The 14102-nt window shown below is 40.3% G+C and overlaps 1 protein-coding gene across 1 annotated transcript in view; it reads right to left on the minus strand.

Annotated features, from left to right (window-relative positions):
• ANKRD33B (ankyrin repeat domain 33B) overlaps positions 1–14102 on the minus strand; it is a 43924-nt gene that overhangs the window by 12082 nt on the left and 17740 nt on the right. Inside the window, exon 2 of the mRNA XM_040548203.1 lies at positions 2561–2690. Coding sequence (XP_040404137.1) covers positions 2561–2690 — 130 coding nt within the window. The remainder of the gene's footprint in view (positions 1–2560; positions 2691–14102) is intronic.

A 14102-nucleotide genomic window follows, 5' to 3' on the forward strand; every position in this document is an offset into this window, starting at 1 on the left:
GCAAGCAAGCAGACTGATTTTCTAAACTGAAATTGACACATGAAGTTAAGTGCTTCATTTGTGGTTATTTTTCTATACTAGTCAGCTTATTAAGAATCTACTGCTTTCCACTGGTCCCTCCAGACTACTTTTTTTCAGGTCAGCCCATGCAGAAGACCTTCGGTTTAAGATTGGTTCTTTGAAAGATGTGAATCTAAAGTCATCAAAAGCAGATGGGTATAAGGAGCTGAATTCAATTATCTTCTGAGACTTCAGCTGGTCTTTAAAATAATTCTGTTTACTTCAATCTGCCGCTCAGGTTGGAGCAGCATGTCTAGGCAGCCATGAACCTGCATAAGCAAGTGTGGATTTTAAATTCCTCTGGTGAAAGGAAAGAGGCTTCCCTGCTGCCTCCCCACTACCTGTGCCCTGTTGTGCAGATGCAGCCCCTGAAGCCCACAGAGGAATCCCACAGGACTGTGGCCTCTTCCCACCCCAAGGCTGCTTTCTGGGGTCAGACCATAGGTGATGGCCCAGCTGGGAAGAGCATCATAACAAAACCAGAAGTGCTCTCTGAAGCCACCTGATATCATCTTGCAATTAACTGAAAGAAAGTGGGTTTGCTACTAGACTTTCCACAAGAAAAAATCATATATATTTTTGTCATAAATGGCAGTGATCTCTGACAATAATTTGTTTTGCAGAAATATTATTATTTCCATGGCCTGTGAGTAAAAATTGAATAAACCCACCACTAAAGGAAAGATCGTACAGACTTTGCCTTCAGTTCTTTACAATACACTGTTCGGTGTTAATACTTAAAGCTCAGCATTAATTAAGCAGCATCTATCACACTGCAGCTCCTCTGATTGCAGTGTTAACCACATGGTAATCTGTACTAATGCTACAGCAGTATCCTGTGATAATGAATGAAATAACTGGTGTCAACACCAGAGCTCGGGATTATTGCAGGCAGGGGAAAACATCCCAGTTGTTAGGAGTTTGCATTAGCTTCTGCTGACTGCCGTCATTTCCAGTTGCGTTGGGAATCAACAGCAAGTGCTGGCAGACAGAGTCAGGTCAATGTCGGCCCCCTGGATTAATTCTGAGTTTATTAGCATGAGTTATAAGGGTCAGGAAGGAGTCGGTATTGATGTTAAAACTTTTATAGTCCAGATTCATGTTAGGCAGATAAATAGAAGTAGACGAGAGTTTTGGAGACTTCTCTGCTTTCTTTAGAGAACTGCTATACCCATGGCTTTGCCAGGAACATGGCAACTCTGGTTGCAGCTATTTCTTCCAGTGTTTAAGACCTGTCTCACAGTGACATCTTTAGCACCGTTCACTTTTTGGTACAACACAGAGCAAAGTTTGGTTACTAAGTGAAAATTCTTAGTGGCAATATTTCTGAGTTAAAATCAAACCCTAAGCACTCCAATCTTGTAATGTCCATTGATGTTGTCTGACAGAAATTTGTTTCCTCTATCCAGCCAGAGAAGAACAGGCAGGCTCTGAGAGGGAATATTATTTCCCGTGGTCTCCCATATTCTTAATCAGTGAGAAGAAATGGTAGAGACTCAGCGTGCAGTCCTTAGAAAGTGCCTTTGAGGAGCATGCTTGAGGGATGCAAAGGAACCCATGGGCGCAGAGCCAGGCAGGCCCAGAGGACGGGTTTTAGACTACAAAGGGATAGTCCCCTCGGTGAGATTTTTCCTAATCCGTATGCTTCAGCATTTTATTACCACTTGGAAAAAGAAAGCTAGAGCTTTGCTTAAAGGCTTAACATTCATTGTCACAGTTTTAACAGAGATAATCGGCAGATTGCTTTGTGTGTGTACACTTAGAACCGGTACTGCTTTAGGGAGCACCCCCTGCACGTATGTGATCTGTTACACTTGCTGACAGAATATCACCACGCTGGGTGGGATAAAAGACAGCCTGGAGACGAGCTCTGCTCTCACTCCAGTCTGCATCAGGATTAACACGGCTGATGTCAATACAGCCGGTCTGTGATAGAATCAGCACTGGTCGCCACTGAGTCCTGCTGAGACTGTGTAAGAAGGGCTTTTTGCTTTTTACTGTGGACTGGTTGAAGAAAGTATTAGCAGCTAAGATATTTCTGAATGGTGATACATTTTCCTACAGCCGGCAGTTGGTACAGACCCACTGAGGAAGGTGCCACAGGCTTCAGAAAAAGAGATCATAGTTATGTGCATTAACAGCGCATTATATCACCACAATGATGGCTGGTGGCTTGGCAGAGCAAACATAGGAAAATAAGCTTAAAGGACACGTGTCATACAGGACTGCACATGTGGGGCATGCTCTTCTGTATTTTTAATTCAAGAACTAGAAATACTAGAAATGTATATCTTTTTCTCTCTTTGTCCCTAGGATAAAAGTTGCTTTAGATTTATTAGTTCAAAAAAAATCGTGACAAACTTATTTGGGAGCAGGCTTGGCAAGGATATCTTTAAACAGACTAATGTCTTTTAGAGCTTTGAAAAAAATACTGGAAATAATATTCACAACACACGTTTCTCCTGAGACCCTGTACAAGAGGCGAGGCAAAGAACCTTACCTGCCTGCGCAGCTGTGATGAGGGCCGTGTTCCCTTCGTTGTCCTGCCAGTTCACATCAAGGTGAGGGCATTGTGATAAGGCTATTACAATATCCACATACCCCTGGTAACAGGCAACGATCAGACCATTCTGTGAGCAAAACATAAAGAGAGAGATAGGTTTACTGGACTCAGAAAAGTTCATTGAGAAATCAGCATAGTAGTCTGCTTTTTATTTGCTGTTTTTTCGGTGTGTGTTGGTTTTTTTTTTTTTTTTTTTTTTTTTTTTAGGCTTAATAACTGAACAGGTACCAGCATAACTAGTCATCAGCTCCAGGCGCAATGTTCAGATCCAAAACACTGCTTTTTATCTCTGCCCTTTGGCAAGTGACACTTTTCATTCCTCAGAAATACCTCCAAGAGTAGGTATTACGTCGTATCACTTGGAAAGTAACTGTTTATAAGCGTTGCATGCTTATACGGCTATATACTCTGTATCCAAATGAGAATAAATCAGATTTTATTGTATAATAAAATGAACCAGGCAGGTAAGATGAATTCTACCCAACCTGAATATTAATCCTCTGAAAATTGAGCACTTGTTCTCTGTAGGGAAAGCGATAGGGAGGAGCCATATGTTCGTGCTGCCTGTTGCTGTCCTTAAAGATTTGGGGTTTCCCATTAGAACCTGACATTTTTGATGAGCACAAATAACATAAAATTGAGGTTAGAGTTCCTGTTTCATGTGCTTTATGACAGCTGTAAAACTTCCAGGAGGAAGCCAAGCCAGGAAGTGAACCTTACAACTCAGCTTGGTGTCCAGCTAGCATTTCACTCAAAGTCAACAAACTGCGAGTTTCTCTAAAATGTAGCAAGATACACTCATCATTAATTACATGGAACTACAGTACATCATCCTGATTCCTTGCTTGACCACGGGGATTAAATCCATTATCCCCAGTCGTCAGGATGACTCGGTAGCCCAGTGTTCGCCTGTGCGGGGCTGATGTGTGTGGAGCTGGGCACTTGCAGGTGCACCAAAGCTTCCTGCAGCCCCTCTGCACGGCCAACACGTGGCTCAGTTCTTTCCAGAGCAGCATCAGCATCTGGCTATTGAAAGGGTAGGAGAAATGACATACATTTCAGCCTCTCTGGTGACCCTGCCTGCTGAAAATGCGCTCACGCAGACTCGCTATCAATTCACAACCACAAATGAGCAGCAGGAAATAGAGCTTGGTGTTGAAAAGAAAAAAAAAAAAGAAAAAAAGAAAAAACACTAAAACCTTTATAAGTGTAAAATACTGCATGGTCCAGCCTGACTCCCCCACCCTTTTTCTAAGCTGCTCTTGCCTCAATGCTCTTTTTATTTCTTTTCCCTGCGGGCACTGCTGAGGCAGAGACAGTCACCAAATGATCACAGCTGTGGCTTCTGATTTATGACCATGATAACCAGGTATTAATATTTTAGTGTCCTGGCTCATTGTTATTCTGGATAGTCCTTTTGATTTAGTTGGCAATCAGCTTCATTAAGATACAGAGGCAATGCCAGGTCTTTGGGATGCTCACGGGCTATGTACGCTATTTTGCAATTGCATCGTTGGGTAAGATCATTACTTTAAAAGATTTCTTTTGTTGGGGACTGTTCAGATTCATCCAAGTTTTACTACAATGTAATCACTCTTAGCTTTAAAGAAAAAAAAAATGTGTCAGTGACAACTTGGTAAGGACTTGAACATTATTTTAATTCTTTAGCAATTTCAATTTTCACCTAATGTTTGGGATATAGGTCTTTACAAATCCAAAAACTCTGCAGATTTAAAACACCACTCAGTCATCCAGAAAAATGTCAGTGACAAATGTATCAGAAAACTCAGCGTACAATAATTTGGAGGCCTAAAATTCTTGACAATAAGGAGGGGGATCCTAATGTTTAATGAAAAATTCTTGGAGAGACTGGTATTTTCAGCAAAGTCTTGTAAATTATTTAGAGTAGATAAGTAGATATTGTCTCTAAGGGAAGAATATGTTTCACTCAGTGTCTGAGATGTATTTTCACAGAATATTTTCACAGGAAAATTTTGTGTTCCAAAGTTATTTACCAGATACTAAGGGAAAAGAAAAAGAAAGAAAAAAAAAAAAAAGCTCATTTTTTGTTCTTTTTAAAAGTAAAACAAGCAGTAAGACAATAAAAGAATTACAAACATTAGTTCTTCTTTTTGCAAGCAAGCTTTGGCATTACAGTATGTAGGGACCATTTGCTGACTTTCGGTAGGCATTTCCAACAAACAGAGCGTTAAAGACATGCCCAACACATACCGACATTCTGATTTCAGGAGATATGAGGCACAAATTACCTCAGAATAAGTCAGTCTCATTCACCATTTGCATTTACAAAATGAGGAGATTAGTTAGGTATCAACATTTTCTAAACTCAGTTTTCCAAAGACGCCATCAAAGTCTGCTTGCTTAAGGATAAGGAAAGACAACGGAGAGTGGAGCTTTCCAGGGTATGGTATGGTGCAGCAACATGGAAAATCACTTCTGAGGCACAGTTGTGTGAATCTCAAGTGGCTCGGATAGGAATGCAGCAACCCAGCATTCAACAGTGCATAACCTGTGTCCTCTGGCTGAGCAGCAAGATGAGCAGTTGCCCAAGGCTCTAAAACTCATTTACAGTGCTACATGCTTCCCAGCACTGCCCAGGGCTGCAAAGCTGATGTGAGTCCCCCCCGGAGTTCATGGCACGGTGGGTGGGAGAGGCAGTGTGCTGCAGGACTGCCCTCCTTGGCCTAGCGCTCAGGAATGCCTTAGGTATGAAGCGAGTCGCAGGAGGCTGCAGCTTTTGAATGAAAGCTGTAATAAACCCTCATATTCAACTGTTATTTCCCCAAACTCAGTTCAATGACACCATGAAAATTTGTGGTTTCAGGTTGCTCTTTTTCCCCCTTTTTTCCTCCCTGCATCCATTTTTTGCTCTGCCTCTACTCTGCTTGCTGAAAGTTACTAGCGCAGATTAACCAGGACACACAATCAGTGAATCACATTTTTAACTTCCTCTACCAAATATCCACCACCCTAATATGTTTTAAGCTCTTTCAAAAATCTCAATTAATAATTACAACTGATACGACAGTGTCTTCAGCAAATTGCTTTTTGAAGCAGTCAGTAAAGCAGTAGCCTGTATCTTAGCAGTCTGCAATAAAATACGGCTGAGCGCTTAATGTTTTTCAGAAGATAAACATAAAGCGGTATAAATTAATTTTATCTAGAAAATTCTGAACCTGAGTAATCTGGTTATCCTCACAAAAGATATGACACTTTATCTCACTAATATTCTACCAAGGCATCAATTATTCTGCTCCACATATGAATGGTCTTAGGGCAGCTGTGAAGTGGTCGGTGTGTGTGCTTTGCGAGAAGAGAGATTGATAATACCTAGGACATGGTTTAGTGGGTGACATTGGTAGTAGGGTGATGGTTGGACCAAATGATCTTGGAGATCTTTTCCAACCTTAATGATTCTATGACTCTGTGATAATAATAATAATGAATGACTTGAAGGAATAGCTATTGGTGGGTCACACCATGCAAGCACAGTATTTCTGCTTTGCAAGGGCTGGTTTGTTGGCTGAAACCTCTTCTCTCCTGTTCAGCACCCAGGGTTGCTGCCAGTCATTCCCCAAGACCAATGAAACACAACAGGCAAAAAATCTGCTTCAATTCTCTGTGCAGAAGAAGAGCTGAGGAGACCATAAATGCGAAAGAGCATTGATGCCTCTGGACTATAGGAAAGGTGATTTCTTCATTACAGGAGACTGGGGCTGCTGGCTTCCCTGACTCATGCAAGAGATACTATTTCATCTTCAAATATCACATACAGACTCCATGTGACAAACAAGAAAGTATGAGCCATCCATCACATCAACTACATTAAAATTTACTGCAGATTGTTTCCCATAAAGGGTGTGTGTGTCTGTGTGTGTGTGACATTGAGCTCAGTAACAGTTTGGTGGTTTCTTTTTGTTTGTTTGTTTTTTTGTTTTTCAACTACAAGCCATGATACTGCCAGGTGTGGAGGGCTCTGTGTTTATTCTGTGGAATATTTAGCACTACAAAGAGCTGCCCCACCGTTTTTCTATACTTTATGACGTATTTATTTTTATTTAACTAACGTTTTTGTTTTGAAGTGACAGAGCAAAATTAACAGTATTTTATTTAAAATGTATAGCAAAGTAGTCAGCCTGAGATAAAAGACCGATTTTCTATATATTCTGAATAAAGTATCACTAGGTTGATACTTAAATGGACATTTTCAGGCATGAGACTACCTAAAGTTAACCAGATGTTGCAACATCTTCCTCGAGCCATGTTCAAGAACTCGAAGAGATTCACAGTGTTGTTCTGTAACTGGAATATATGTATTCTATTAAAATTTTCCATAGAACCATAAACTTGAAATGTGCATGCTTGAAATAGAACAAAATAGTCTTGGGAAACTTGTGATTCCTCTTAAACAGACATTTCTTCATGTGCCTTTGATTTCATGTAAGAGTGGAATAATGTTGCCGCTACAAAAACAGTCCGATTTGCTCAGCTCTGTTGGCTAATGATATAGGAATGTGTCTGATTAAGTGAGACCATGGATATCTCAGGAGACAATTTTATAAATCAGATTTTATGACAAAATTGCAGATGTAATGCTATTTGTAAACTAGATCATTATGGGTAATAGAGATTTAAAAAAAAGTACTAGAGGATCAATAAATAATCCAAGCTGAACGTCAGAGCAAATCACATACCACACACAATTATTTTAGCTTTTAAAAAAACCTCTTCAGGCAACATATTTTCCACCAAGATACTGAAGATGAGAACAGATTATTATAGCTTTTTGCTTATTATCCCAAACAAAAATTTAGTCTGGCAGAAGATTCATTTGACACTACTCACATCTTTTTATAAACATCAGGATAAACAACTGTCCGCTTTGCTTTGCGTGCAGCCTGTATGGTATTAATGACAATTCTGCAAGGTTGGTTTAACAGCAATGATTAAACCAGCCTCTAATTCAATTAAATGAGATAATGATTCACTGCAATCCATAATCATATGCAGGGAGAACTATAAAAATTATGTCTAAGTTAAAAGCATATTACACAAACTATATGGTGAGTAACAGAAAAGGAAGATCAATAAAACATAAAGGAATAAAAAGTTGTTTTTAATTTTTTTTCTTATTAATTTCTGAAAATAAAAATAATTCATAAATGTAATATTTCATGTTACACATAACCTTAAAGTATATCACTTTTTAATTATATAAGGCAAAATAATCAGACTAAGAAAGAAATCTCCCAAAATTATCCGAGAGAAATATGGATCTCCATTAAATACTCTGCAACTCTGTGGAACTTGAGTTAACAGGGAAACTACACGTTTACATACTAGCGAAGAGTAAAATTTTAGTGCTGAGCATCACTATTGGCTATGTACTAATTTGTGTACAATGCATGAAAACTTCCAGTCCAAATAAAACAATCCGAGAAACTTTTGTTAGTGGCTTGAGCTTATAGTGTAATTGGTTTAGCTGATTATGTCAGTGGCGACTGAGATGAGGTAATTATTCAGGTCATCAGTCCCATGACAAGTGGTGTTTATGTGAAATCCATCAGGCGCATAAGCTTCAACATTATCTGCACAAAATAATTCAGGCTGACCTTTGAGAGAAAGAACTGTTACAGCTTAGTCATATACACATTTACATTTGGAAACTGGAAAAAAAAAAATCAGGAATTTAAATGATTTTTGTCCAACTGTTGTTTGGACAAAACCCCAGGCACCTGGCCTGGGGAGATGCTGTTTCCACGGTGGAAAGCAATGAGACAAAAGCAGAAAGAGTATTCCTGCATGAAGTAATGCAGTGGCATGCAAAACTCCGTGATCTGCAGGGGAACACAGCAGCCTAAAGCAGAACTTTGTACCCAAAAGCAAGCTTGAAGGATGCTATCCATTCCAGCAGCTGAACATGAAAGGCACAAAAATACCACCTTTGCTTCACAGTATTTCAAACGGATTTATGTTACAATGCAAATCCCACTCCAGGAGAAACAAACACGGGACAGTCTTCAGACAGGAAGATGATGAGCCACAGTTTTCCGCCTCCATTTTGTGGGATATGTTTTATGTCACTTATACAATAAACCCCTCTCATATCAGTCATGCTATATGTCTTTAAGTAAACGTATAGTTTAGCATACGTGTCATCTCTGCAAAGGCCCTTACTTAACCTCATCTAATCTAAGTCTCAGTAATCACCTCTAAGAATAGTTTCAGGAAAGTTCATTTTTGAATGAACTTGCAAAAGCTTGCATTACACAACCAGTGCCACTTGTGTAATGAATGAAGTAAAAAGAATGGGCAATTAAAGCAGTGTGATGTCTCTTTTTTAACAACATGTACAGTTTGAATTGGCTTCAGTGTTACTAGCAATACCAGCAGCTGGCAGAAGCCTTGGGAAGCTGCTGCTCGAGGATCTAAGGGACACACAAGAAAAATGAACTCAATGAGATGAAAACAGGACTGTTACACAGAAAGTAGCAAGCATTTTTCCTTCTCACTCCTGCAGGAAGTTCTCGTGACCTTCCCTTGAGGCAAGCTGGTTGTGCAGGAGCCCTTCACCACACTATCTCCTAAGGGAGGCTCAGACACAGAGGGCCACTTCTTCTCTCACACTCTGCAAAGTACTCCTTTACCTTTGCCATCTTCTGCATGCATTTTCCCCAAATCACGCTGCGTGCAAAGGGCTGGAGGGCTGCTACAGTACAGAAAGAATTTTTTTGGTTGTATAACCTGACCAACAGCCAGTGCTTGCTAGCACCTCACCATCCTGACTGCTGTACTGCATGGAGCAGAAGCAGGGCCATTTTGGTCTCCTGCATCCCCTCTGCCATCCTCTTTGCTGCAGGAGGAGGCCAGGAGCAGAGTGCATTCAGGAGTGGAAACAGCCCTGCAAAAATAAAAAGATCTGAGGGGCACGGCTGAGTTGCAAGGGGGAGTGGATCGCATTGCTAGATGTTTTGTTGTGGGTTCAGATGACACTTGGTGATTATTCTTAAAACAGAAGCAATCAGAATCACGTTACTGCATGAAAAATGTTTTCTTGTAGTTTCCACTCTGAACTCTAGCTTGAAGCAAAGAACTGAAGACCTGAACGCACAGTCAAAAGCAAGTTGCAGGTACCACAAAATCAGGAATACTTTAACTTTTGGGCACTTGAATTAGGAATTTTAATGGGAAAAAAAATCATTAAATTTCCCTTGAAAATATAAACAAGTTTATATATATATATATATATATACACACATATATATATGTAAATAATTTATTTGTTCAGGTTGTTAGCAGGTATACACATTCATGATAAAGAAAAGACTTGTAAAAATAATATTTAATTTTACAGTGACAGCTGGTGAGACTATATTAGGTATGTACTGATCAGACTTAAGTTCCATCAGGTAGGAGAAATGCCATTGCTAGTGACAGTAGGCTTGTGCAGCAGAACCTATAAAGATCATGAAGAAATTTATATGGAAATAAAGGGAACTGGGATCATTGTTCCATAACTGAAAACAGAAGTTACTTTCATTGTATTCAGATCAATGCAAAATTAATCTTTGCAATGTATGTGACATGGTCACAGCAGAAGTAAACAAGGTACAATAGTAGAAAAGGAATATGTAAGGAAACTTTAGAGAAATTGTGTTTAATAGAAATAAAATGTACTTAAAATGAACAGACAGTTCATCTAGAAGAGTTGCCTTAGGCTAATTTACTTCCATTAGCCATACATTAAAAGGAAGTTATCTCTGGGTTCAATACCAGTGAAAACAGACCAGGATTCTGCTTCTGGGGAAAAGTTCTGCATTCTGCTTTTGAGGGCCTGGCTGTAGAGGACAAAAAATACTGTGGGAAGATGGCAGGGGAAGTAACAGTATTTTTATCAGGTTACATTTCACATTTTCAGTTTATTTTGACCATTATGTTAGGTACAACTACTAAGAAGTGACGATCCCTGACAAATAATGCAACCTTACTAATCCTAGCTTTACTGTTTTATAGCACATAGTAATCAGTGTTAATACTGTCAAATGTTAGCACTATGTTTTGGTGGTGTTGACAGTAATAATACAAGATACATGGCAGCCAAATTTATAGATTCCTCCTTGCTATGCCTGCTTTTCAGTGTTTGTGCTAGACACAGGTCAGTCTTCTCTGGCTTCAAAGTAAGGGAGAAGGTATTTATAAAGCAGAAGCGAGAGGTTTGACTTCAGAAAACAATGTAAATGATGAACTTCATTTTAACAGAGATCCTGCCCCAGTGAATGGTGAGCTGATCTCAATTTCACATCTTTGTCTTTCACCGTCTTCCTATGCAACATTTAGCAAGGCTTCCAAGGGCCGTAAACAGTCCTGTAAACAAGGATAATGTATTTCTGGGTCCTAAAATGAACAGCAGGTTAGGAAGCCTTGCTCAGAACAGGTGTTTCCAATGAGTGATGGATTTAAGACAGGGCAGCACTGAACACTTCCCCCCATGAATAAGTTAGGCTGGGAGCTCTGACTGCTCCTTCTGATGGCTGTGCAAAGCTGCAGGGAGCCTGGGAACCACCGCAAAAAAAAATGAGATTTTCATAAGGATCAAACTTTCTGTGGAGAGAAGTGCATAGAAACCATTTTGGGGGATCTCTCAATTTCCAATGACTTCAAAATCTGGAGTTATAATAATTATCTTCCTATCAATTACACTATTGAAACATTGTTTTTTGTTTGTTTTTCAGTTTGATTTGATTTTTTGTTTGTTTGTTTTTGTTTTTCCCAAAAAGGCAAAAGCCCTAAGACCTAAACAAAATGATGGACAGATCATCTAACAGCATAACCCAGACCTGATGTGACTTCAGTCCAGTGCCTTCTCTCAGCACAGTACCTTTAGGAATGTGCAGAAATCAGTTTAGATCTGAACTCCAAGTCTTGGGCCTTATGGATGCTACTGTTAATTTCTCTTCTGGCCTCTAAACACACACATATATATACACACACACATCTGTTCATCCGTTCACACACATTTAAGATTAAAAAGGAGAGTTTGCACCATTTTACAAACATATTATGTAGCATATTCAGAAGCAATGTGAAACACATTTTGTGCACTAACATAACTATCAAAAAATATTTCCCTTGACTTTAAGGCATATCATTCAGCTCTTCTTCTATGTGTTCAACAGATGCATTTTTCTTGCTGTTGTGTTCTTTCAGACACAGGCTGCCTCTAACTTAGATCTGTTGCAAGAGGCTAAACAGTGTTTGAATGCATAGGGTTTTTTTTCGGAAGCTCTCTCCAAAAATAATGATTCACAAAATCTTTGGAAACAGTAGGTTTTATTTTGACACCGGGTGAGAAATAAATGCACAACTTTCTCCTCTTGCATAATCTATCATTGTTTCTAATCTCCCTCTCCTGTAAAATACATTTCAAAGGCCCTAGTGCAGCACATTTTCATTGTGGAGCTCTCTGAAGAATCACCGAATCACAGAATCGTCTAGGTTGGAAGAGACCTCCAAGATCACCTAGTTCAACCTCTGTCCTAACACTAACAAGACCTCCACTAAACCATATCACTAAGGGCTACATCTAAACGTCTTTTAAAGACCTCCAGGGATGGCGACTCAACCACCTCCCTGGGCAGCCCATTCCAATGCCTAACAACCCTTTCAGTAAAGAAGTTCTTCCTAATATCCAACCTAAACCTCCCCTGGCACAACTTTAGCCCATTCCCCCTCGTCCTGTCACCAGGCATGTGGGAGAATAGACCAACCCCCACCTCTCTACAGCCTCCTTTAAGGTACCTATAGAGAGCGATGAGGTCTCCCCTGAGCCTCCTCTTCTCCAGGCTGAACAACCCCAGCTCCCTCAGCCGCTTCTCATAAGACTTGTTCTCCAGACCCTTCACCAGCTTCGTTGCCGTTCTCTGGACTCTCTCGAGCACCTCCATGTCCTTCTTGTATTGAGGGGCCCAAAACTGAACACAGTACTCGAGGTGCGGCCTCACCAGAGCCAAGTACAGGGGGACAATCACCTCCCTAGACCTGCTGGCCACGCTACTTCTTATACAAGCCAGGATGCTGTTGGCCTTCTTGGCCACCTGAGCACACTGCTGGCTCATATTCAGCTGCCTATTAACCAGTATTCCCAGGTCCTTCTCGGCCAGGCAGCTTTCCAACCACTCATCTCCCAGCCTGTAGCGCTGCTTGGGGTTGTTGTGCCCCAGATGCAGGACCCGGCACTTGGCCTTGTTGAACTTCATACAGTTGACCTCAGCCCAACGAGACGCGGCCAGTGATGAGTTTGCAAGCACCCTCTTGTGGCAGTGAGCTCCTGTAGTCATATTAGGAAAGACTTCCCATGAAATTTCAGTTCCTTTCCTCCAACTTTTGTAAATTCGTTTGGCCTATATTTCTCTGAACCGTCTCGTAGCGGAATCACACCAGACCCAAACCTTGTTAAGAAAGAGCTTGATATAAATCAAGATGATACAAATCAGGCTTGTCAGCTCTCAGCTGTCTTGCACCTTACTTGTCTTGCATGCTAACTCCCACACAGTGTGGCTGGGGGATGCACATGCGTGTCTCAAATCAAACTTCATATAGAGGCACACACCAATCTCCACAACGAAAATGCTTTGATCGAGGGCAAAGAAAATTGTGCTCTTGTGATTTACACTATCAAGCACTGACAACTCTGTGACGTTCATGACTGGGTTAGAGAGCAAGAACTAACTCCTGCTATAAAAACCATCCAACTACAGTTCTGCTATTCTATAAATACATTAACTGATGCATATGGCCACTGGAGTGGAAACCCAGTAAGGAACCTGTAGGTTTGGCATCACCCTAGGAGAAATGCATCTGCTTTAACAAAAGGCAGGATGGTATTTTTGAAAAATCAGAGACAAGTACTTAGCTAGATCAAGAGCACTGTTGCTACTGGCTTTCAAGTCCTAGGGAGCAGCCTTACATTTATTTAGCACTGTATTTAGGGAACAGGCTGGTCCACAATTATGCTTACCTGCAAGAGGCTCAGCTTGACTTTTTGTTTGAGCAACCACACACCATGACATTGAATTCAGAGGGGACATTTTTATCTCTAGTATGTTACTATTTTTTGTAGATTCAGTTTTTTAAAATCTCGAAGAGGATGGCTTTTAGTCAGCTTTTTATTTATTTGTTTATTTGTTTATTAATATGCAGTCCCATTTTAATTTTCTCATTATCTCAATAGGTTGAGTAAGGATTCGTCATTCACTGCAGTGGTAATCTGTATCAATATATGAGCAAACAGCTCTGTTAAGGGGAAAAATGTATTTACAATATCCAAGTGAGACACTAGCATGAAGACCTTACCTGTCTTAAGTCAACTACAGTACTGCAACTGGAGATGAATAAGCCAATGCAGTACATGTTTGAACTGTATGTCACTACTTAGCATCAAGAGCTGAGTGGAGTTCTA

The sequence above is a fragment of the Cygnus olor genome, chromosome 2 (assembly GCF_009769625.2).
Source record: "Cygnus olor isolate bCygOlo1 chromosome 2, bCygOlo1.pri.v2, whole genome shotgun sequence".
Taxonomy (NCBI): domain Eukaryota; kingdom Metazoa; phylum Chordata; class Aves; order Anseriformes; family Anatidae; genus Cygnus; species Cygnus olor.